Genomic DNA, 24,634 nt, shown 5'->3' with positions numbered 1-24,634 from the left:
AATCACCCAATGAACCTGAGACAAAAAAGCTCATATGAAGGGTAAGCAGGGTTTAGTCACGCAGCTGCACAGACAGACAGAGAATGCAACCAGCTTGTTGAGGGAATGTCTTTATCTCGCCACGCTCGCGGTCATACGCAGACGCAGTTTTTCTTTTTTTTTGCCTCACACATTTTCCTCACACTCTGATTAGCCGTTGATTAATATTCAATGTTAATGCCTTCCGCATTGTAGTCTGCTAATGAACCGTAGCAAAGGTCTACATTCCCTTTTATTGCTGTGAAGGTCTAACGGTGGTCCTAAAAAAGGCACTAATTAGATGATCATTAGTACAGAATGTAGGCTATACGGTGTAGGCAACCCTGAAATCTTGTTCGGTGGCGGTTCAAGGCATAGGCAGTCACCTGCCTAGAGTGGCATCTGTATGGGGGGGGGGGGGTACACTAATCATGTTGGGGGGGCAGAAAAAGAAATTTAAAAAACCCTACCCCCGCATCCCCACCCCACAACTTTGTGATCTTGCCTAGGGTGCCAGAAAAGCTAGAGCCAGCCCTGCTCTTGTTTTTATTTTTGTGGTCTGAAGGTGCATGTACAGCTGCAAGCAAACCAAGCTGTTTCTCACCATTTGCATATTTCAAGATTCAGGCAGACATTAATATTCGGTTGAATATTTTTTCCAGGCAGTTGCAATCAGAAAAAAATGTAATTTCAAAGGAATGGCTTATTACTGGCAAAAATAGTAAATAAATATATTGCAAGAAATACTATATAACAGTTGGTACAAGTCCCAATCAATAATTAGTAACTAGTTGGTATTCACTGGTGTTATTATGTATATATTTATATATGTTCACAAATAACTTCCCGGAATTTTGTTCTGAACTACATGTATGGGTTGATAAAGTTTAGTCACAGAAGTGGTTTTCAAACCAATTAGAGAGGAAATTATCTGTTTAAAAATTCCTCATTAATGAGCCTTTCTGAATCTCTCATTAGACACACAGTACGCACAGGCATGCATGAAGAGCTGGGAATCAAAAGCAGTGGAAGCCGAACGCTCCAAGGAAAGGCTGTCAGTTAATTTATCATCATTAATCACTTCTCACCACTAACCGCAGGGGAGACTTGAACAACGTTCTTTTTAATTAACACGGATACAGTGACAGGGTTACCAGCCAATGAATCCATTAAATCCTGCTAGATGTCCAGGTGACCCAATCAAATGACAGAGGAGTAGGTGTCATGAGGTATATATATAGTCTTTTTTTTCCAGTGTGAGAACATGAATAATGTAAGTGGGCTGGTTGTCAGTTGCGTACAGTGACACCGTGCCCTTTTTATTTATTTTTTTGCCACTATGAGCAACGCCCTAAAAGAAATGTACAGATAATAGAATACATGGGCGGAACCAAATCCCACGAGTCACAGGAGTCCAATACCATGTTCCTGACTAAGGACTGAAGAAAGCCGCTCAACCCCAGTATCGCCATCTAGTGGACGTTGAAGACACTGCACTATTACAGCCGCATTAGTCGGATGGACAGGTATTGAAAGACCAGATAGCAGGATGGGTGCCTCAGGGTCATGGCCTTGTGGAGCAGCTTTGATTTTGATATAGAGATTTCCCCATCCCCCCACCTTAATCTGAGGTGCAAATCCCACCAGGGGGCTAAGCCCCAGAGTGAGAGGCCACAGGCCCATGGGAAGATAATGGAGAAAAACAGGGAAGTGAAAGATCACCTCAGGTATTTTTATATATCTCCGGTTCAAATTCCTAACCATAACAGAACAACAAAAATTGGTTGTCTCCCAACAATGCTTCAATATTTTACTATGTTCTAATGGAGGTATGTACAAAGCATCTTCCTAATAAGCCCCTTATTCCAAAAATATATTCATAAATTGTTAGGGAAAGCTTCTTTTTCTGTGAGTGACATGTTCAGAGCAGGACAGAAACAGAGGATTTAAAGAGAACGGTAGAATGGGAATGGTGTGGGCGGCAGGGACGGGGGGGGGGAGGGCGGGGTGGTGGACAGGAGCTGGGAGGGTGGGGGGGTGGGGGGGGGCAGTGCTTAATCCATGACTTTTTGTCCGTAGAATCTGACCACAGCCAGCTGTTAGTGACCCATGCCATTCCCTCAGCCAGCTGATTGAGAGAGACAGTGAGACAGAAAGAGAGAGAAAGAGAGAGTTAGAGAGAGCGCGCAAGAACAAGAGAGCACAAGAGAGGCAGAGGCGGAGAGAGCAGGAGGAACTCTGAAATTGTTAACCTCTCCACAAGAACTCTGTGAGTCAGATCTGAGTCAGACGGCAGTGACAATAGGTAAGGGGCGTCAAAGACCACTCAATCGGTCAATCTCTCCAAACCGGCTTCATATTCCTTCAGTACCTCATGGAGGCTAGTGCGTGGGAGGTGTGTGTGTGTGTGGTCTCTGATGTATTTTTTCTGTGCTGAGCTACTCAGAGCTTTGAGAGAATGGGACAAACACAGACAAATCAGCATTGCAAGGCTGACCCAACCAGTTACAGGGGCTACTGGTGCTATCTGGGTGGACAGGTCTTACCCGCCTGTGTGTTTCTGAGTCCTTGTTTTTCATGGTTTTATAAACACCTATGTTCAAATTTTCTATTATATTTTTTGAACCCATTGCAACCTAAGAGTGCATAGCAATGACTGGTTTTGGTTTTTAAAGATGGACAGGATGAAAGAGCCAAGCATGTTCAAGTGGCAATCACTTACATGGGACTTACACACTGATTACACAACATTTACAAATCACACCCACACCACTTCCACTCAGTTCTCTATTTTCCCTAATCGCCTCAACCTTCACACAGATTAGAGATGATATAATGAAAATACAAGATACTGTATCACATTAGAACCATCCCCATGTATGTGATTCATTTAGATGAGGTGTTAACTCATCCTGAAGGGCATTCAGCTCCAAACATGAGAGTGAAAGCAGCCTGAGGGAACCCAGGCCCAAACTAGACTGCACACATCTCTCTGTTGATGTGTGCATCAGCGCTTCATTTGCACAGAGTGCGGCTCGGGGCTACTTGATGGGCGGCAGTGGCTTCCTCTGTGCCCCGTGTCTGAGCGGAGGAGGGCATTCGCAGCCCACCGCGGTGAAGTGGCCCGCCTGATTGAAACGATAATCCGACTCCCCATCAGGGAGAGCTAATCATGTCTGCTCCAGATCGCTGATTGTGTCTGGCAGAGCAGCTATGGGTGAGTGTGCGCATGTGCGCGAGTGTGTGCGCTCGTGTGTATTCCTACATGTGTGTGTGTGTGTGTGTGTGTGTGTGTGTGTATGTGTGGGTGTGCATGCATGTGTGCGTGGGTGTGTGTGTGTGTGTGTATATGTGCGTGCGCTTGTGTGTATTCCTACATGTGTGTGGGTGTGTGTGTGTGCGTGTATGTGTGTATGTGTGTGTGTGCGTGTGAAAATGACAAAGACTATGCTTCAAAGCAAAAACTTCTAATTGTATATGTAGTAGAAACAAATATATCCTGATAAATGAAGCAGACAAGGATTATTTTACCAAAAATCCTCTTATTTTTGTTTATAGTGTCGTATTTTAACTGTGTGTCTATGAAAACACCATGTGTGAGCCACGTAAGGAAAATGCTTAATCACATCACAGAGCTCAATCCCAATAAACAATCATTTACAGGGCAGAAATAAAGTAAATCTCCCGGATCTATTAAAGCCTTTTATGTGAAATTGGACACTGAGCCAATGCAATACGCAGGGATTTTCCGCTTAAACACAACTATCTCTGGGCCATATATGAAAAAGGAAGGGTGAAAAATGAATTCAGACTGGCTCCCAGCACAAATGTCACCTGGACATTCAATCCACTGGTAAACTAATTCAAACCGAACTGAAAAACATTACTGAGTAAACATATTGTTCCAGTACAATCCAATCTGTCTCTACACAGCGGGACCAGTGGGGGTGCTGACTTAGTGAGCTGGTCATCTGCTGTCTTATCATGGCTGTGACAATGTTCTCAAACAACAATGCGAGAACGCTCTTCAGGAATGACACCCTTTACAAATGCACTTACTGTCTGTGTTCTTCCTTTGTTTCCCCATCGCTTCGCTCCCCTGCTGGGTTGCACATAAGCTGCTCTGCACAGAAAGTGGACTCTCTCTTTAAAACACTTATCTTGGCCACTCAAGCATCTTCTCTCAGTTTCTTGATTTTAATATGTTACAGTCTTCTCAGGCATCTATATCTACTCTGTATGATTCAATGTTTAAAAACAAAATGTAAGAACACTTCACCTAGAGAAGATTTTAGGCTGTATTTGTTTGATCATCCAGCAGAGCATTTCATATTAATATTACTATTGTCACATTAATAGTTGATTTACCCCTGAAGGTGAGCAAATTTAACATTCTGCATCTACACAGATCTGATTTTTATACATTTCACAGGGTATCTAGGATGTCAGGATAGGAAATCCCTCATGAATAAATCATACATAAATAACCCTTAATAGAAATGAGGTCAGTAACAAATTTCGGAACTCATTTGTAGTATTCCTAAATATGATGTAATATCAATATTTCTAATTTAATTAAATATTTCTAATAATTAATTATATTTTACTTCATGTTCTAAAATATAAGAGCAAGAAGTACAAAGGGGATGGAACTTGTTACCTTTTCATGGACTGATGACTCATTTTCCTCTTCCTCCTCCTCTTCCTCATCCTCCTCCTCTTCATTATACTCCAGGTCCGACTCTCCAGGGGCGATTGGGACGCTGATAGTCAGACTGGGATTGGTTATGTAGCTTTCGTCGTCGTTGACGATGTACTTCTCCCCGTAGATCCCGATGACCCCCGCCACGCCGTTTACCTCCACGTGATTGGCCAGGTGCTTCATCTTCAGCGAGACCCTGGCCTCCCGGGCCTTCTGCTGCCGCCTCTTCACGTTTCCGTTGAAGACGTCGCAGAGCGTGCGCCGCAGCCAGCCCACCCCCGAGTGGATGCGGGCGATGGCGATCTGCAGGTTGTTCATCTCGCCGTCTTCGTCCGGCGCCGACAGGTTGTCCGAACTGAAGGAGCTTAGTAGCAGGGCCAGAAAGAGGTTCAGCACCTGCAGGGATATATTCATACAATAAAACATGTAAGTGCATGTATGTGCGTGCCAAGGTCAGGTCAGGGACAAAGCTGAACACTGCAAAATAAAGAGATCAGCTACATTCTTCAAGCCTGCTGTGGTACAGTAATATGGGTAGAATGAGAAGCCGGTAAGACAAATTCAGGATGGAATTAGCTTCTCTTCGTTCCCACATGCAACGGTCAGGAAGAGGAAAACCACCTGAACCCACAGCAGTCACAGAAGAGTGAGGCTTCATGAAGCCCAAGACAAAATTCAGTGACTCACTAATTTGAACCAATAATCATGTTTTGCTCTGGGTGGTCAAGTTTTTAAATTAGTTCATGTGAGCCAAAAGCACGTGGTAAATGGGACCTACTACATGGCCCATAAGACCTTCCTCTATCACGTGATTCCAGTAAGAACCAATTAGATCTTCTTTATATAATCAACTCATAAATAAAACTTCAATAACACTTGGAAAATTGGAAGCACACCTGTACTGCAGCAAACAAATGTAATAGCTAATGGCTAAACATGCTGGGTGCTTCAGATGCATCTCTAAAAATAGCTCTGGATGATGCAGGTAAACACATACAGGAGAGAGTGAAAGTGAAATGTGTGTGCTTTAAAACACCAGAGGGAGGTGGGGAATTCTCCTGAAACTGAAAGGTTGTGATTCCACTATACTGTCAGCACCTGTGGTCCCTTAAAATTCCTCTGACCTCTCAAAGTGCAAACCATATCAAACCCGATCAGGGGTGTATAATTCCACATCAACGTTCTTCCACAGCAGAGGTATGCTGGCTGTCTGCATAATGTTCCACAGCATATACTGTAAATGCATTAATCCCTGCTCATCAAAAGCAAAGGCACTGAAGATTAGCAATGATTGTGTGGCTAAGAGGGCTCTCATAACTTCCCGTATTGCTCTAGTTTAAGGTCTGTGGCCACAAACAACCCATAGTAATTCTTTTCTCCTGACTGTGGGATTACTCGCACAATTTAACTTTCGGGCAAAAATAAATTATACCATGCAGAGGGAGTTAATAACTATGAAAAGCGCTGTAGGGTAATAAGTATGTGCACAGTGAGTTACATTTATTTGTCCTGAACACACTGATGATAGTAATTTTTCCCCCTTAGTCTTAGCAAGTAACAAATTTAGGCACCATTAGGATGGGCCTGAAATAAGCGGACGAGGGAGAAGTACGGCTGACGCTAAGCATGCTACGCTCATAAAAGGGATCTTAGGGGAAGCCAAGCATATCTGTGGACAAATGACAACACAGGTTCCAATGCTCATGGCATTAATGAAGAACTGAAGCCCTTTGGCACTGAGGTTCAGTCTGAAGTTCCTGAACACTATCATAGAACACTGGTGAGTTGTACTTAGCGTGTGGTCATCATACAGAGACATCTATTCAGTCATGTTCGGTCAAAGCAGGCAGAAACTAGGTATGCTATTTTACTTTGGTTGAGGAATGAACGGGTATATTTACGGGTGTGTGTGTATGTGTGCGTGTGTGTGCTGGGTATGTCTGTGTGTGTGTGTGCATGTGTGTGCTGGGTGTGTCTGTGTGTGTGTTTACATATATAACAAATATAATAATATGCATAATGAAGCACACTATTGCTAAATACACATGCATTGTCCCATGGCGTCGGAAGGATATAAGTGCATTTATCATGCGCATACTTTCACTGGTAAAATTTTATTAATTTGACAGATTCTAGCGTGGGATGCATATGAGGCCTGCATGAGGGGTATGATTATTTCATCTACAAGTCAGCAGCGGAAGGAGCGGGCAGCAAAACAAATTGAAATTGAAAGAAAGATAGCATAACTAGAAGAAGGATTATTTAACAAAGGCAGACAGCACACTGGTGAATTTAAAAGGAGCCAGCTTGGAACTGCACAACTCAATTACAAGGAAGACAAAACAAAATCAAATCCTACAAAACAAAATCCTTCAATTCGACAATAAACCCAATTACCTTTTGGCAAGGCTGGCAAGGAATGCTCCAGTGAAAACATTCATTTCAATAATTCATGATGAAAACAAAAAGTGAATAATTGGCTACCAAAAAATTAAGAATACATTCAAGAGGTTTTATGAACAATTATGAGTCAGAGGTTGGCTCAGACAGGTTCATGGATAATGCTTTCTTCCAAGACCTACCCCAGCCACAGTTAGCAGTTAACCAAACCAGAACATTAGAACATCCCACATCCCATTTAGAAATAAATGCAACTATATCTCCATCAAAGTCTGGGAAGAGTTCTGGGCCAGATGGATTCCTATTGAGTTTTTGTAAGTTAATGAAACACAAGATCACAAGAGTCTTGTTAAGGGTTGAGGAGTCCATGTGCATAGCCAACATCACTCTAATCCTACAAAAGGGCAAGGACCCAGAATTATGCTCATCCCATAGGCCTATCAGTTTGCTATTATTATTATGAGTATTAGCTTGAAAAATATAATGACTTCTTTTGTGGTTGCAGACCAGCAGTCGGATCTAGGTTGGTGGGATTGCCCCCGCCCCCCTCCCAATTTTTTGCTCTGCCTCCCCCCCAAACTTTGCCCATTGACTGTGAAATCCATTTTTTTGACCCATCCCAAAAAAAGACCATTTATTGCTCCATTGGACCTACACCTGATGACTGTGCAGGTCATTGGAGTAAAGTGAAGTCACTGTCACATTCATGGAACCAGCTTGACATGATGTGTGCTTTGTGACATAACACATCATCCTGCCGGAATTATCTATTTGAAAAAGGGTGGACTGTGTTCATAAAGGGATGCACATGGTCAGCAATAATCCTTACGTATACTGTGACATTCAAATGATGCTCAGTAGGTATTAAGGGGCCTAATGTGTGCCAAGAAAACATTCCCCACACCATTATACCATCAACCCTGCACCGTTGACATAAGCCAGGATGGATCCATGGCTTCATGCTGTTTATGCCAAATACCATCTGACCCTACCATCCGCATGTTCCAGCAGAAATTCAGATTCATCTGCCCAGGCAACGTGTTTCCAATTTTCTGTCTGTTTTGGTGATCATGTGCCTACTGTAGCCTCATTTTCCTGCTCTTAGCTGACAGGAATGGAACCCAACATGGTCTTCTGCTGCCGTAGCACATCTGCTTAAAAGTTCAATATGCTGCTTGTTCAGTGATGCCCTTCTGCACACCACTGTTCTAAACAGCTGTTATTTGAGTATTTGTGGCTTTTCTGTTAGCTTGAATGAGTCTGCCCATTCTCCTCTGACCTCTTTGAATAGCAAGCCATTTCTGCCAACACAGGACTGGATGTTTTTTATTTATTGCACCATTCTCTGTAAACTGTAGACACTGTAGTGCGTGAAAATCCCAGGAGGGCAGCTGATTCTGAGATTCTGGAACCACCATGCCTGGCACCAACAATCATACCATGGTCAAAGTCGCTTAGATTATGTGTCTTGCCCATTCTACTGTTTGGCTGAACAACAGATAAAATGCTTCACCACATCTAAATGCTTTATATACTGAGTTGCAGCCACATGATTTGTTGTTTGGAGGAGCAGACTATTTGCATTAACAAGCCTTATAAAGTGGCTAATATTCATACTGTAGCATACAAGGGATGAAAAAAGCCTGTAAACTGTATGGCACATGCTGTGCCCTGAATAAGAAGTTCCCCCCCTCCAAAAAAAATCTCTAACGGCCCCCCTGCCCCCTCAAAATTATTCAAACCTTTTGAAATTGTCGCAAATTTTTGAGGAAATGCAAGTAAGCCTTCCAACCTCAAGGACCTGGAGATCTTCGCAAAAGAGGAGTGGTCCAAAATCCCAGTGGAGACGTGCAAAAAGCTTGTTGGCAATTATAAGAACCGTTTGACTGCTGTGATGGCAAATAAAGGCTTTACCATTGATTACTGAGATAGGGTATGAATAATTTTGGACATGTTTTGTCAAAATGTAAAAAAAAGCATAAAAATAGGTAATGTTTCTCATTAATATCTCTAACACAATGTCTTACTGTCTTTTGTCACCTTCTTATGTAATTTCCAGCCAGCAGCCTATTCGTCAAATAAAAATTCACTATAACTCAAAATTTGGCATGGGTATGAATAATTTTGGGCTTAACTGTACCTCTCTATATGTATAGTTAATATAATCCAAGTGTTTTACCAAACTGTCCCAAATGCAACTGTGGGTACAAGATTGCCTTGTCTATGGGAATGTACTGCGATTAAATCTCTTTGGGGAAGAGGTATGAGAGAAGTTTAGCAGCAACTAACTGAACAGCAGGTGGCAGGCAATCCCCTATTTTGCATACTTGAGTTCACTCAATGATCATAAGGATATAATTCATGCACTTTTAATGCTGGATAGGAAGGCTATTATGATGAAGTGGTTTGGGGATGAACCTCCATCTATTCAATTGTGGGGATCCTTGATTACTGATGTAACTGAAAAATTAAGACATGGTTTAACGTAATGTACGTGCTTTCACTGAGAAGTGGAAACACCACTAGAATTTCTGGGACTGACTAATGTATTAAATACTGTATGACCTCTGTAGGACACATTGTACAATTTGGGAGGCTTCACATTATCTTGTTTGTTTGTCAATGTACCATAACATTACATTTTATTTTTGACTTGAAGTATCTGTAACTTTATACAAATGCCATATGTAACTTCATGTACCAACTGTTGTACACGTGAAAGTTTAATAAAAATAAAACAAATTTGAAAAAAAGTTCTGTCAGATTCATAGACAGTTTAGTCGGTGACAGGGAACACCCAGTGATTTTTGTTCCAGCGCACCAGCTAGAGAACATGGGCTGCTTCCCTCCTGCCTGGAGTACAAGGAAACTCTCCAGTGAGTCATAAACAACAGAGCGCCTTGTTTATAATGAAATCAGGCCCTTCAGAAAACAATAAGAGGGTTATAATAGTTAATGATGTGACGTAACCTAATTTAGAGAGCCGTGGCCGACGGAGATCTATATTGGCAATTTGCTGCAAGCCCCTTTTAAGCACAACTGACTTGGGTAATGGGATTATTTCATAGGCAACCATTGACATGCTACAATACAACCGCCACTACGAGACAGTTTCTAGGCATCTACTGTATTATTTCCTTTCCCTTTAATAAAAACTGTCTCATGGAGTTTCAGAACAAAGCTGTTATTACTTAATAACATACTAATACAAACATTGCTAATCATTTATGTTTCACTTTCAAAACGGATTAGACAGTAATTTTATAATTAAATGGGCACATTCAAGAGAAAAGATGCTAAAATAAGATACTGACCATTTTCAGGAATCCACATATGTGCTGTTCTAACACAAATCAATATGGCAGTTTGCATAATGGTTATAGTACTTGACTGGTAGGTTGTAGATTCCATTCAATTTCAAGTCGTGCTGCCTTTGTACCCTTGAGCAAGGTACCTAACTTAAATTGCTTCTGTTAATATCCAGCTGTGTAAATGGATACATGGATTGTATGTAAAGAATTTACACAGTGTAAGTCGGTCTGGATAGCAGTGCCTGCTAAATTCCTGAAAGATAAATGTAATGCAGAGCTGTTCAGGAGTTTCACAAATGTGAATGTGAACCATTTGGTCTGATGTACTAAGCATGCATACAGGTAAACGACTCTCACAAAGTAGATTTAACCAAATACCTTGCTCTGGTTTTCTGTCCTGGGTTTTCCATTCCTTCAAGAGAGTCAAAATACTCCCAAATGCAAACTGTTACACTGTCTTGTACCGACATCATTCACAGTGACAGGAGGGATCTAATTAATGTTTTCTGTTTCTGAAATGTGGTGCCCAAAGAATGTAAATCTTGATCTGTTAAAAATGAACTAAGCGGGACTACATTTCATTTGGGATTTGATCGCAGCTCATTAGATTCTGACTTTCTAGCTCACAGCTGGATATTAATGCGACATCTGGGTGGATAAACTGAGGGCGCTGAGCCAAATGACAGAGGAGGCCACGGGAGTCAATTCAGCGACAAGATTCATTTCTTTAATGATCTGAGACGCAGTGCCCAACTCATTTGACCTTAATATCAAAACACTATTAGGCCACTACAGGAGCTCAGGTCCTGTGCGGTACTCTGCCTCCCTGAGTTATAAGCCTGGCTCGATACCTCCAGTACTCCAGGGTAAACCTAAGGCACCACCAACATACACGTAAAATATGTGTTTGGTGAGATTATTGACATGGCCTGTGATGGAGGATAAAAATCTACTTAATACTTCTGTTTACATCACTTCAGTTTTGGAAAACATATGGCAGCTGTTTACATATTCTATAGTTACACATATTGTATAGATCTGGTACACAACTCAAGAAATGCTTACTTCACAAGTTTAGCTCTCACTGATATAACCCTTAAAATAAGCATTGAAAACGACATTCTGGAAAGGTTACAGAATACTCCTGCTTAAGCATGAAGCGGTGCTCCAGTTGGAAATTAGTTAGATGTGCCCATCATGCTGCACACAAAACAGATTTACGGTTGTTTTTAGTGTGAGCAGAAAACATATTTATAGGAACAAAACAAGCTTCATTCAAATTGTAGCCACCCATACAGATATTATAATTGTTTTAATTACATAATTAGTGACCCAATTTTGACTTTCAAATTTCTGTTGATGATTAGATGATGTTTGAAAGAACAGTTTGAGTTCAAAAACACTGTTTTGAAATACGACCACTAAGCAGTCGATGTAAATACAACAAGGACAGAAATGTTTCAGAATTCTTTCTTTTAGCAGCAAATCTGAGTAAAACTGCAGAGAAAACAAGTGCTTTGTAAGGTAAATGGGCCAGAGTCCCATAGGGATTTAGGGTAGTATCAGGAAGGAAAATAATCCTAGCATTTTAGAGAGGCAGAAATGTAAGCTGAAACAAACATCAAAGTAAAGCTGTTATAACCATTTTAAAAACAGAGTTTTCATTCACCAGTCATGAGTCATGATGATGATGACGATGATGGTCATGACAACGATGACAGTGATAGTGTAGGTGATGATTCAGATAATTGTATATATGAGGTGTAGTGAAGATATGCAGATGGATTTTAATGATAACGATGGGAATGAATTTTAGTGGATGGTAATCCGAATCAAGGTGCCAATCGCAGTGATGAGTGTGCCATAAGAGCGGTTTTTTCCATCATGGTTTCTGTTCTGGGTCTGCACACGGTACCACATGCTCCCTGACGGGGGTTCACCATTGGAGGCAAACTGACGCCTCTCCGTTCAGCTTCAGAGGACGGGACAGATGTTGAATCAGCCGGTCATAGGAGGATCAAGTGTCTTAAAATATCCCACGACTGGGGCAGCTGCCGCCTTTGGAGTTATGGAAGTGCACTCAAGCCCGCCCCCCCCCCCCCCCCACGCCCCCCCACCCCCACCCCCCCACAACGCCCCCTCCAATCCAACACAATTTGCCGTGCGCCCACTGACGTCGGTGTCACGTCCCGAAGTGTCATTTGCTTTTCAAAGCCTCTGATCCCATTAAATGTTATCTCAATTAGAAGCCAGAACCAGCCTGCCATTTACAAGCGTTCGCTTAGCGCCTTGCCGTGAGTCATGGCGGGGAGGCCACAGACACATCAAATAAGGGCCATAAAGCACAGCTGCGTTCATCCGGCCGGCTAGGCAGAGCGGCTGCGTGATAGCGGCGACGAGGGCCGGCCGCATCCGAAGCCTTTTCACACCAGCAGGTCTGCTCGTCAGCCGCCAACCACGGACTGCCAAGCGTCGCTCATAATCAGAGAAGACGGATAGCAGTCCAAAACCACAGACAGCACAGAACTGGAGAGTGGGCGCAGGGGTGGAAGACAAGGTGTGGGTCATCCATTCATGTCTGTGGAGCGTGGTCAGATTGTACAAATCAGCATCGGCTGAGAAACAAATTTACACCGATGCACTTTCATTTAATTATGTGAGATTTAAGGAAGTGGCAGTTATTAAGGAAGTGTTGATTTAGGATCAGTTTTTCAGCTCATGAAAGATAGAGCTGTAGACAAGAGGAAACCTGATCCTAGATCAGCAGTCCTACTCTGAGTCGTTTAATGAATGTGGGCCTTGGCATACACATCCAGGAAAGGCTACTACTTACTGTTCATCACCAAAGTATATGTTCCTCCAATAAAATAACACTGTTTAAGAGTCACAGAACATTTATGATGTTATGATGTACAGTGAGTTCCACTGGTGCCTGTGCAAAAAAATTATCTAATACTTTATTCCTACATTTCAAATTTAGTCTTATGTAAGAGTGTTTTGCAAGCATTAAGTGTTTGGAACAGGCCCATTAGGTCAATGTAATTTCCAAGTGATTTTTGCTGGATCACAGCCTACTCAAGTCCATCGGATACGTTTCACACCTCAGTGACTCCTCCCATGCTGCGACATCATTTCTGCAGGCATACAGACTCTGTATAACTATACTGGAACCATTTACAGAAAGGTCAGTGGTCAGCTGCTGCCACTCCCACTCCTCCAGAGAGCAGCATATTCCACTTTGAATAATCCTGATTATTCACACAGGTGCACAAACCAGAAGCCTATCTGTTCTCATCAGCGGCAGAGATTGATTAATTCATGGCACACGATGTAGCGGACCCTCTGTTTCTCAATCTCCACAGCACCTGCCGCCACGAGCCAAGCTTCCTTTGGGCTTGTTTTACACGACACAACATCGCAACTCAGACTACAGAGACAACTCAAAGAGCGTGTTATTACTGAGGGGTGATAGGGACCTGGAGTGAATGAAGTCAGCCAACATGCCGTGAGTCACCAAGGTTGGTGCATTGGAACGCCTGGGAGCAGTGGCTGATATGCAAGCACACAGTACCAGGATTCCATGCAGATCGAATTCAGAAGAATAACTATACCATGGCATAGCACCTATTTGTTGAAAACGCATTTCCCTTTATGCAATCGTTCAGTGAAGTATCATCTCTTCGTTGAATCTTTCTTGTTTGGCCAAAACTCAGTTAACAGCCTATGGAAGCCATAGGCTGTTAACTACAACAATATACAAACATTACTGACAGCAAATACATTTTGAAAATCACTGTTTAGCCAGCATGCAAAAGGGCCAACTATAACAATCACAATGATCTGAAAATGATAACAACAGATGATTTGGTAGTTAAAGCCAGGGAATAATGTCTCCAATGCAGACAAAAGAGCGTGACCGTGACTCACCACCAGGTTTCCAATCACCATGACCAGCATGAAAACGAGGATGCAGAGGGGCTGTCCGGCCACCTCCATGCAGTCCCACATGGTCTCGATCCACTCCCCGCACAGCACCCGGAACACGATCAGGAAGGAGTGGAAGAAGTCCGTCATGTGCCACCGCGGCAACGTGCAGTCCTTGGAGATCTTGCACACGCAGTCCTGGTAGTTCTTCCCGAAGAGCTGCATGCCCACCACGGCGAAGATGAAGACGATAATGGCCAGGACCAGGGTCAGGTTGCCGAGGGCTCCCACTGAGTTCCCGATGATCTTGATCAAAGTGTTCAGGGTAGGCCAGGACTTGGCCAGCTTGAAGACCCTCAACTGCAGCACAAACACACCATTTAATGAGACATTCACCATTAAGACCGCGACGGTCTGAATTTAATGAACATTACTCCTCAGCTCTTATTCACAATTACATGGCAGTGTTTGGTTTTTCCATATGAATGGTTTTTGGTGGATACAACAGTCACCAAAAGTTCACTTGTCAAATTGTGTTTGTAAGTCAAAGTTTTGCCGGCTTTTCCTTAAAGTTAAGAGAAGATATTGATTGAATCCAGCAGAGTAAACTTATGATTATGAAGCATTATCTTGTCCTGCTAATGCTACTGTACACCACCACTGTACCCAAACAAATCTAACATTACTCAAAATGAATCAACCCAAAGGCTTGAGAATACATGCAGTAGGAGAGTGGGATTCATAACTGGCCTTGCATTTACAGCCATCAACTCATTTACAATGAGGGCAAGATCTGCCCACCAGCGCTAATATCATGAGCAATGAAGATCTTAAAAAGCCCATTACACAAACCTCATAATGTAAAGACCACTTTATCCTGCCTCTGTCTCATATTTCTCCCTGATCCATGAGACACTGAGAAGCATTTAAGGGAACGGAGATAACACACACTGGATAGGCAGCATGGCACATACCTCACTAGATCTGCTTGCTGATAAAATGTGCAACCTGCTTTCCAAATCCTATTGAGCCGTGACTAATGATTTCAGCGAAAAACTGTAACATTTTTACTGTGTATGTGTGTGCGAGCGCACGCGCGTGTGTTTTGTGTGTCTGTGATTGAGAACTCTATAAAAATTCACATAAGGTAGATGGGTTGATTTAAATATACATTGACATATACATTATGCATTTTTACCTTTTTAGTTGTAGCTCTTATTCATGGAGACTTGCATTTTACATATCATTTTATTCAGGTGAATATTAACTCCAATTCAGGTTAAATTCTGTTCTATTTGAATTCAGTTAAATTTCATTACACCTTACTGCCAGCAACTAGAAGGCTCTTTTCCACAAATGTTCATATGCTCCTGAATTATTTTGACAGAGTTGGCTTTGTGTTACCAGTCTACAGAGTTAGCATATGTAGCCAGGATATACAGTCAGAATGGCTATTTGCCTTTCCACCCATCTTTCTGTCTGTTCATCTGGTCACACGCTGAAACAAACTTTTACCAACTGGGGTCGCTGCAAATGACTTTGTAACTGAGGTTGATAAGGGGCACACTACCAGTCTGAAGGATCGCAGAACGGACAGGCCCTCCACATTGGACAAACCCAGCTCCATCAAGCTGAGGCTGACGATGATGCTGTCAAAGATGTGCCAGCCCTGCTGGAAGTAGTAGTATGGATCCAGGGCGATAATCTTAAACACCATCTCTGCTGTGAAGATTCCAGTGAAGACCTAGCAGTAGCAGTAAAAAAAAAAAAAAAATCCCACAATTACAAAAAAAACAAAAACCCGCAATTTAATCTTAGAATTCAGATCTAGTGGCTCCTAAGATGGCAGATCTCTGTCCGGCAAAATAGTCATTGTTATTGTTGTCAAAAAGGTATTAACAGGGCACCAAAACCCATTCTGTGATTATACGCTAAATTAGAAATTATTGCTATATATTAAGATATATTTGAAATTAATGTTAGGGGTTCCTGGAAAGAAGTCGACAAGGTTTTTTTTTGGACTTGCATGTGACATGCCCACATAAACGGTCAGTATGTTCAATGTCAGCTCACAATGTCACCTACTGCCTTGATTTATGAACATGCTTTTGAACCATCATGAAATGAAGTGCAGCTGTAGGATAAGTGCTCATTGCTTGCATGTGGAGATCATCATTTTAACCGCCTCCCTGTGCTCTGGGGCTCGAGACGGCAGTTATCAAAGCATTACTTCTGCTCTTGTGACGGCGAGAACGTGTTCTGTAGCCGTTCGGAAAAGACAGGCTGTGATAGAACAGAATTCTGTTTATGAATTTATTTCTTTGATCCTGGTCTGCTTGCTGTTTGTCAGAGACACACACCTTGCTGTGACACTGGATACGTGCCGTACAGATGGGAGAGGTGGGGGGGGGGGGGGGGGGGGGGGGGGCGGGTCAGTACAGAGCATGAACCGAGTGTGCAGCCTTTTTAGTGGCCTGACTTTGAAGAAACTTAGCAGACCAAGAGACCTCTACGGCTTCATTAGGCATTCATTCAGCCCAGTTGTTTGGGCTGATCTGCGCCCTTTGTTATTCTATTTATTCATTTGTCTATTTTTGTTTTGTGACCTTGGTTTAACCCTGCTAAAATGCTTTCTTTGTGATGCGCTGAGTGGTCAATGAGATGGGTTTAATAGGAGCATAATAAGTTTCAGCAACAAATTTAAGCAAAAATATAAAATAAAATACTGTACTCTCAGCACTGTCTGTGCCACCTGTTATACTTTATTATCATCATTTTCTGTTGTAATCATTTTAAAGAAATTTTGGTATCTGGAATACTTGCAACCTAGCATGATATTAATATATAATTGCAGTGTCATTTTATTAATTTTAATTGGCACTGCTCTGTACCTATAATCTAGGACAGGAGTGGCAGTCCTGTAGAGCCACAGTGTCTGCCAGTTTTTGGTGTTCCAGCACTGTGAATAATTTAAATAATTTTATTGGCTAAAGGATCCACACACCTTGTTTTCAAAGCCTGATTGGGCTGCTGAATAAAAGAAAAGAACAGAAGCAGGCAGACATTGTGGTCATCCCGGATTTCAGACTGATACCCTGATATTTCAGAAGCTGTAACTATATATACATCGCCAAGATGGGTGATTCAAAGTTTACCCAGTCCTCAGTGTAATATGTTCACTGGCGTTAACAATCCCTTCAAGCACTGAGCATTTCAGGCCCACCTTTCAACAAACAGTAGTGCTTGCTTTTTCATTTACATTAATTAATTAGCTCAGTGGATGTGTCGTGTAGACCTCATTATCTTTGGTATTTAATGCCGCTGTCTCATTAATGTGAGAATATGCATGTAGTCAGAGCAGTTTGAGAGGAAAATTGGTGTAATTATTCAGGAGAGACTCCAGAAGGCATGGCTCCAACAAGGTTTTTTTATACTTTTATCAAAAACCAAGAGTCAGTTCAGCCAAGGAATGGAGAAAGAGCCATAGGACTGTACTCTCTTTCTTCATCTTTGCACTGAAAAAATCCAGTTCAGTTCCTCCATGACAAATACTAGAAAACAATTCTAAGAAATGATTAATAAAACATGGGGCATAAAATCTTCCATTTGTCCATTCCTTGTGGATTTATGGACTACTCTATCAGCATATCCAATGATACAGTACCATAATGAACAAGGTTCCTCAAAGAGGGAGACACAGTCTGTCAATAAGCTCTCTGTACAAGCCACTACACTACACTGTGGTTGCCTGGATGTCAATAACAGAAAGAAGATGGTGAATAAATGAGCACTTAAATTCTAAAAGGCTCATGGACTGTATAGAGAAGTAATCCTACAACAGCATCATATCCCATAACATATGCTAATAATCTCATTATCTGTTATGGGAAGAGTCGAATCTCAGTTCATAAATGCATTTGTACGTAACCTGACAACCTATTTCATCAGCATGTAAGGTTAGCCTGAAAGAGGCGAAGTAAGCAAATAAGCAACTTCAAATCGTGCAGCAAAAGACTATGAGGGGAATTCCTTTTATGCATTATTTTGCACTCAAGATTTTTCAATTTTTCAAATAACTTTAAATTTCCCACAGATTCTCTCTCTACTTGAAAAGAAAATGCTAGATTACTCTCAAATAAATTCCATAGCCTTTGGTGATGTCACTTGTTATCTTTTGCAATGAGGAAGTGTCAGACCAGATGCAAAATACTGTAACAGAAACTGTGCTTTGGGAGCTCAAAGCTACTTGTTCTGTAGCTGAGTAACAGCACAGTATGCATGCACACGCACCTGCACACACAAACACACACATAATCAAAAGCACACACAAACACACATACATGCAACATGTAAACACATACTCACACATGCAGACGCACAAACACACATACTCAGGCACACACACACACACACACACACACACATACACACACGCGCAGTCATTACAAGTAAAACTAGCTGGAGGTGAAATAGGAAAAGCAGTCAGCCTGTTTAGCCTCAGACGTCTTCGTTCCATGGGAGCATTTGCACTGACTCAAGGCTGCTGGCTGCACCACCTCAACAGACTTGCACATTTGTCCCTGTGGATATTCACCGGTCAGTCTCAGCTGTGGCCCTGATCTCATTTCGCACTTGACCAAGGGTCCTTGTGTACCCAGGATTCCCGGGAAACACATGGTGACTCAGACGCATACATTGCCTTTTTCCGGCACCTTCTGCACTCAGCCTCCAGATTAAAAAGCATTATATGTCATGTTATGCATAAGGCTAACTGGAGGGACAGTAGTTGAGTGCAGCAATTGTGAATAAGTTCATTATGAACAGCATAAAATGTTCAATAAATTTAATTAAATGGAAATTAAATTAAATGCTATGAAGATGAGGGATTTTAGATGAACTCTATGTCAGGTGTCTGCAACAGAGGACCTGCAGGGTCTGCTTCTTTTTGTTTTCACCTCAGGCCCATGAAATCAGGTGCAGTGATTCTGTGTAAGCTGCTTTGGTTTATCAATGAAGTGCTGCCTAATCAAATAAAATCAGCAGACCCTGTGACTCTCTGGAAACAGGGTAGCACACGCCGACTCCAGGGCAACAGTGCTGTACCTGCTCCCCAAGGCTAAAACACACACACACACACACACACACACACACACACATAGACACACAGGCACACACACACACACACACACACACAAAACTCCAAGCAAGTTGCATTCCCACAGAAGGGTATGCAAGGATAATCTATTTTTAGGAACCAACCAAATAGCACGTAGCATGTAATGTGATACCAGCTTGTTACTCTCAGCAGTGGTGAGATTACAGCCACGACAGCACATCCTCAGCTATCAGGCTGGCCTTACCAGGTTGCCCACCAACAGCACACTGTTGAAGTCCTTTGTCATGGGGTAGTGCTCCAGAGCCATGAAGAGGGTGTTGAGCACGATGCAGATGGTGATGGCCAGGTCCAGAAATGGGTCCATCACCATAATCTTCATCCCCTTCTTCAGCTGCAGCCACATGGGACAGCAGTCCCAAATCATGGTTTTCCGGGCAAACGTGTACCAACAAGGGGGGCATTTCTGTCGGGTTCCCTCCAGCTCTAGACACAACCAGCACACAGAAGCCATCATCAGCAGGGATAGCTGAATTTACACCCTTAATCTCTAGCACACCTAGATACCCACCAGTTACTGTACTTAACAGCTACAAGCCACAATAGGCCCCGCACGAATTTCAGACACCAAAATAAATTTTCGAGCCATCACAAGAAGACATGAAGTTTTCAAAGGGTGCCAAACTCAAACTTTAAAGTTCTGGTGATTGCAGCTGATGGGAGACGGAAATATTTCTGACCCGTGATTCAAAAAAACATTGTTACTGTGAACCCTTTCGTGCGAAAAACAACTTAATCACCATAACACAATGCAATTCCCAATCACAGTGCTGTTCTTTATTTTGCTAAAAATGGCAGTGTTATTCTGAGCACTGTGACTACTTCCATTTGAATGTGTATTAATGATAGGAGAGTGAGAATGAGTTCTGATCACACTCCAGATAAGTAAATACAGGAAATGCATGTTGAAGGGGCCTGTTCTGATCAGCTAACCACCTGAAAATTAAACCTTGAAACCTTTCGTTGGGGGTAAAATAATCAAGGGAAAGAATAGAGTGTGCTAGAGAGCTTGATCATTAGAGTAGATATGACTGAGTGGTCCAGGTTTTAACACTTACTGTAGATTGCCTGGCAATTTGAAAAGAGACCATAAACCAAAAATTGTGAGACTACTTTATGTGAGGCTAGGCTGGCTTGAGGAAGCCTCTCTTTGCTCTCTACACAAGGGACCCCATCAGACTTCAGTCATTCCTGGAAATCATGTCTTCAGCTCTCCTGCAAACACCGCATCACTGACAGCTGCTTCCCAGAAGAACTGAGCTATTGATATCCTGAAAAGCCATAATGGATCAGGGGCTTTGGTCCTTTACATGACATATATGGATGTGTGAGAGCATAGAACAACATAGAAACAATTCTAAGCAAATACCAAATTCATCACGTTAGCCAGAAATTAAAATACGATCACATCATGAGCTTTTAAAATGGCCTCATGGGCCTTTCTGGACCCCCATCGCCTCTCCCTAACCCGTTCCCATCCCTCAATTATTTGTCACACCTTTGTACAAAAGCACAGAAAGAAAATAAAGCTCCTGTCTCATTGCACCCGCTGTCGAAACAAACCGTACATGCCTGTTAGAAAATGCTAGAAGCAAGCTTCCCCGCAAGCTGAAATCTAAGCCACATTTTTTATCACGACCGTGCTGATGTCATCGCCCCCGCTGCAACTGAGCGTAAGCCAATCCCTGCAGGGCAGGCTTGTGTGAATTAGGAGGCCTTTCTGTCAATTGATTGATGCTCAGTATTATGTTCCTGTTGAGCTGAGTTTATCTGGTGAACTGAGGCCTCTGAAAGTGATTCCTGTGTTTCAAAGCTTTGAAATCAAACTTTGACCTCTTCTTTTTAACAGTTAAAAAGGACCAGGTATCCATTCAAATTTATCTATTAATATTTGTGTTTGTTGTTTCCTGGCGAATGTAACTTTAACAAAGCGTTTTTGTCACCCGTTCTCTTTCATATCAATATTTCATATAACTCACTTGAGCTAAAGGTGTTTAATCTCATTTAAATGAACAACTGAAAATGTGTGTGCGTTTTCAACCTGCGACTTCAGTCTGTACAAAAAAAGGGATGGAAAGTAATACTTCATTAGGCATAAATAATACTACAGTGTCTGACAGGTTTGTGGGTTGAGGATACCAGGCGATGCTTTGTGCATATAAGCCTCTATGAAAAGCATGCTGACACAAGCTGTGTCTGAGCCTGTGAGGGTCAGGGGTTCGAGCGTAATCCCATCTTCTGCAACGTAAATCAGCTTTCCGCACATGTGCCCCCTGGGAAGAATCCAGCCCATTAGCCTTTGACATGTTGAGGTGAGTGCCAGGGACATACTATATTCACAGAACTACAATGAAACATGTCAGAGTTGACTCACCTGTGATTTCATCTCATAACCTATTGCTTGTGCATGTGTGTTCGTGTGTGTGTGTGTGTGTGTGTGTGTATGTGTTTGCCTGTGCGTGTGTGTGCGTGTGCATGCATGCATGCGTGTGTGTGTGCATGTGTGTCTGGGTAAGTGCACACATTAATGCACGTGTGTGTGTGTGTGTGTGGCATATTATTCATCTTTATATTTACAATACATCTCAAACCTAAATGAGAAAAATCTATTGACAGAAATACCAACCAACTGAACAGCTGACCAGTATGAGCACCAGTACGACCAGTATGAGCACCGCAGGAGGCAAATGCTGCATGGCCCAAATGGCCTGGTATTATACGTGTCATTCTTAACTGGGGAGCCCACGCCGCAATTTGGACGGAGCCGGTCTCTTACCCTCCATGGCTTCCGAGAAGAAGCTGGTGTCGCTGACTGATCTCTCCCGGCGGAAGCCCTCCTCCAGCAGCTCTGGAGACAGCCTGCGCGGGAACAGGACCGAGCCGCTCTCGGGCCCGCAGGTCGACCCCTGCGGAGAGAGGCGCGCGCGGACCACTCTGTTTACAAGTCCTCAGGTGACCACGCTCCATCAAATCAAATCAAGTACCAGCAGCAGGTGTCTCCTAAGCAATTTTTTTTTAAAAAGGGACTATTTCTTTGAGTAGACACCTGGAGTTGTTCTACAGGAAGTAGACCCAGGGAAAATGTGGCTGAACAGAGTTCTCAAACCTGTAAAAAAAGGCTCTATGGTCCATACTTACTCGGTACAGTACATCTAGCTAAAAAGCTTCTCTGACGTTCATTTGTAAATAGTCAAAAAATATATAACGAGTCACAGTGATAAAAAATGACCAAAATATCATCATCCATCTCAATAAAATCATCAAGAGAAACAGAATTACATTCAACATATGGATTTATATTTAGATTTAGATTTTAGATGATTTGCTTTCATCTACAAAAATCTCATTTTGCCTGGTGCCTTTTTTTCATGCCAAATTCTGAAATATGACTGACAAGATATGTCACATTTTTATGCCCTGGGGCCCATTTGACACAAATCAGAACACATTTGGAGACTGCCATTCCATATCTGTGCCATATGACAAGCTGTCCATCAGTGAAACCTTGCACACCTGGCAGAGCAGAAGACTGCAGGATGGGCCATTTCACCACTGCCCCATGTACTGAACATGTACAAACACCAGTTCACATTTCACACACTCCAGCAAGGATTCCAGTACTATGCCAATTCAACAGCTGTTGCCATGGTGAATCTCCAAGACAACAGCAAGTGCGTGTGCGCGCGTGTGTGTGTGTGAGTTTGTGTCCCAGTCCTCATCTCTGTGATCACAGGGCATCCCTCTACACTATCAAACATAGTAGCTGGACACCCCTGTCTATTGCAGTGTCTGTGCAAATACTGATATATCAAAGAAAATGTAAGTAGATGTACAATCAATCTGTATATTGTGTACTTATAACACTCATTACATCTCATTACATAGGCCCAGCAGCATTCTACACAATAAATGAAATAATAATAATAATAATAATAATAATAATAATAATTATTATTATTATTATTATTATAGCAATGCAATTATCCAAAATGAAATTATAGGATTAATTTATGATTTATGATGTGATTAATGTATTACTGCACATCAATAATCTAAAATGTGAACACAGCATGTAAAAACATGCATATATGCACCTGCTTAAAATTTTAGATTTTCTAGTAAGGATGATTTTGGCTGGAAAAGGGCAAGGTAATATGGGAAGAGGGTTGTCACACATCTGAAGCAAGCAATAAATGGAGAAATACTGGACTTGACTTCAAATAAGGCCTTTTTCATCAAGAAGTCATAATCACTGTAAATGGCCCTGAACTCTCAATTTCTCTCTGAAAATATGATCCAGTCTAAAGTCCATTATATCAGTGAAAAAAGTCAACTGAAATCACTTTCCACATAAACATTTAAGAATGATCTTTTATCTCTTTCATTTTGTCTTTACAAATACATTTGTAGATAAAGTTAGGAATTTATGAAAACAAAACCGCAGGCAAAAAAATATGGATTGTCATTTAATTTTATTCTTATAAAGATATGGGAATGTAAAAAACGGGACTGAAATGCTGTGACAAATGTATTTCTATTGCAAGAGAAAAAGAGCATTCTCTCCCCCATGAGAAATCACATCATTCCATCACTGAGTTCTGCATCTGCCTTAGCATGGAAGCCTCCAACACACCTGGGCCTATGGTATCTCCATTTCAGGACATTCTATGGTATCAGACCATAAAACCTCAGCCATCAGCATCAGCTCATTCAATCCGGCTCTTTCCGCATCCTGAACACTAATACCGCGACCAATAAGCCCTTTCTACATACTTAGAAATCCCAAATGGCTTCTGCTCTAATTCATAACTAAGGAGGGAAATACCAAGAACATTAAATGCAGATCCTATGCTAAGAATATATTAATAAACCGTTTTCAAAAGCAGGTAAAACCGGATGCATTGCTGGAGCGGCATCATTGATTTTTTTCAACTCATAAACAACAGTACACAACAGAACTGAGTGTCGTGTGCAGAGATGTACTCATTTATCCGTAAGGAGCCACCAGTGGCGAGCAAGCTCCTCCTTCAAATTAAATCCGAGGCAGCAAACCAGAGCTTGGCTCCTCCTCCTGACAGTGTGAACCTGAGACTTGCGCTATGGTGT

The 24,634-nt window shown here is 42.1% G+C and overlaps 1 protein-coding gene across 6 annotated transcripts in view; it reads right to left on the bottom strand.

Annotated features, from left to right (window-relative positions):
* The window catches only part of LOC118234714 (sodium channel protein type 4 subunit alpha-like), an 86,690-nt gene that overhangs the window by 18,095 nt on the left and 43,961 nt on the right, over positions 1-24,634 (bottom strand). For all 6 annotated transcript variants that reach the window (XM_035431492.1, XM_035431491.1, XM_035431493.1 and 3 more), the window contains 5 exons: positions 22,305-22,434; positions 19,716-19,954; positions 15,926-16,099; positions 14,359-14,715; positions 4,679-5,116 (listed from right to left, as the gene is read on the bottom strand). In XM_035431492.1, coding sequence (XP_035287383.1) covers positions 4,679-5,116; positions 14,359-14,715; positions 15,926-16,099; positions 19,716-19,954; positions 22,305-22,434 — 1,338 coding nt within the window. The remainder of the gene's footprint in view (positions 1-4,678; positions 5,117-14,358; positions 14,716-15,925; positions 16,100-19,715; positions 19,955-22,304; positions 22,435-24,634) is intronic.

Source organism: Anguilla anguilla, chromosome 8 (assembly GCF_013347855.1).
Source record: "Anguilla anguilla isolate fAngAng1 chromosome 8, fAngAng1.pri, whole genome shotgun sequence".
NCBI classification, from domain to species: domain Eukaryota; kingdom Metazoa; phylum Chordata; class Actinopteri; order Anguilliformes; family Anguillidae; genus Anguilla; species Anguilla anguilla.
This window is presented reverse-complemented; position numbering and strand designations above follow the sequence as displayed.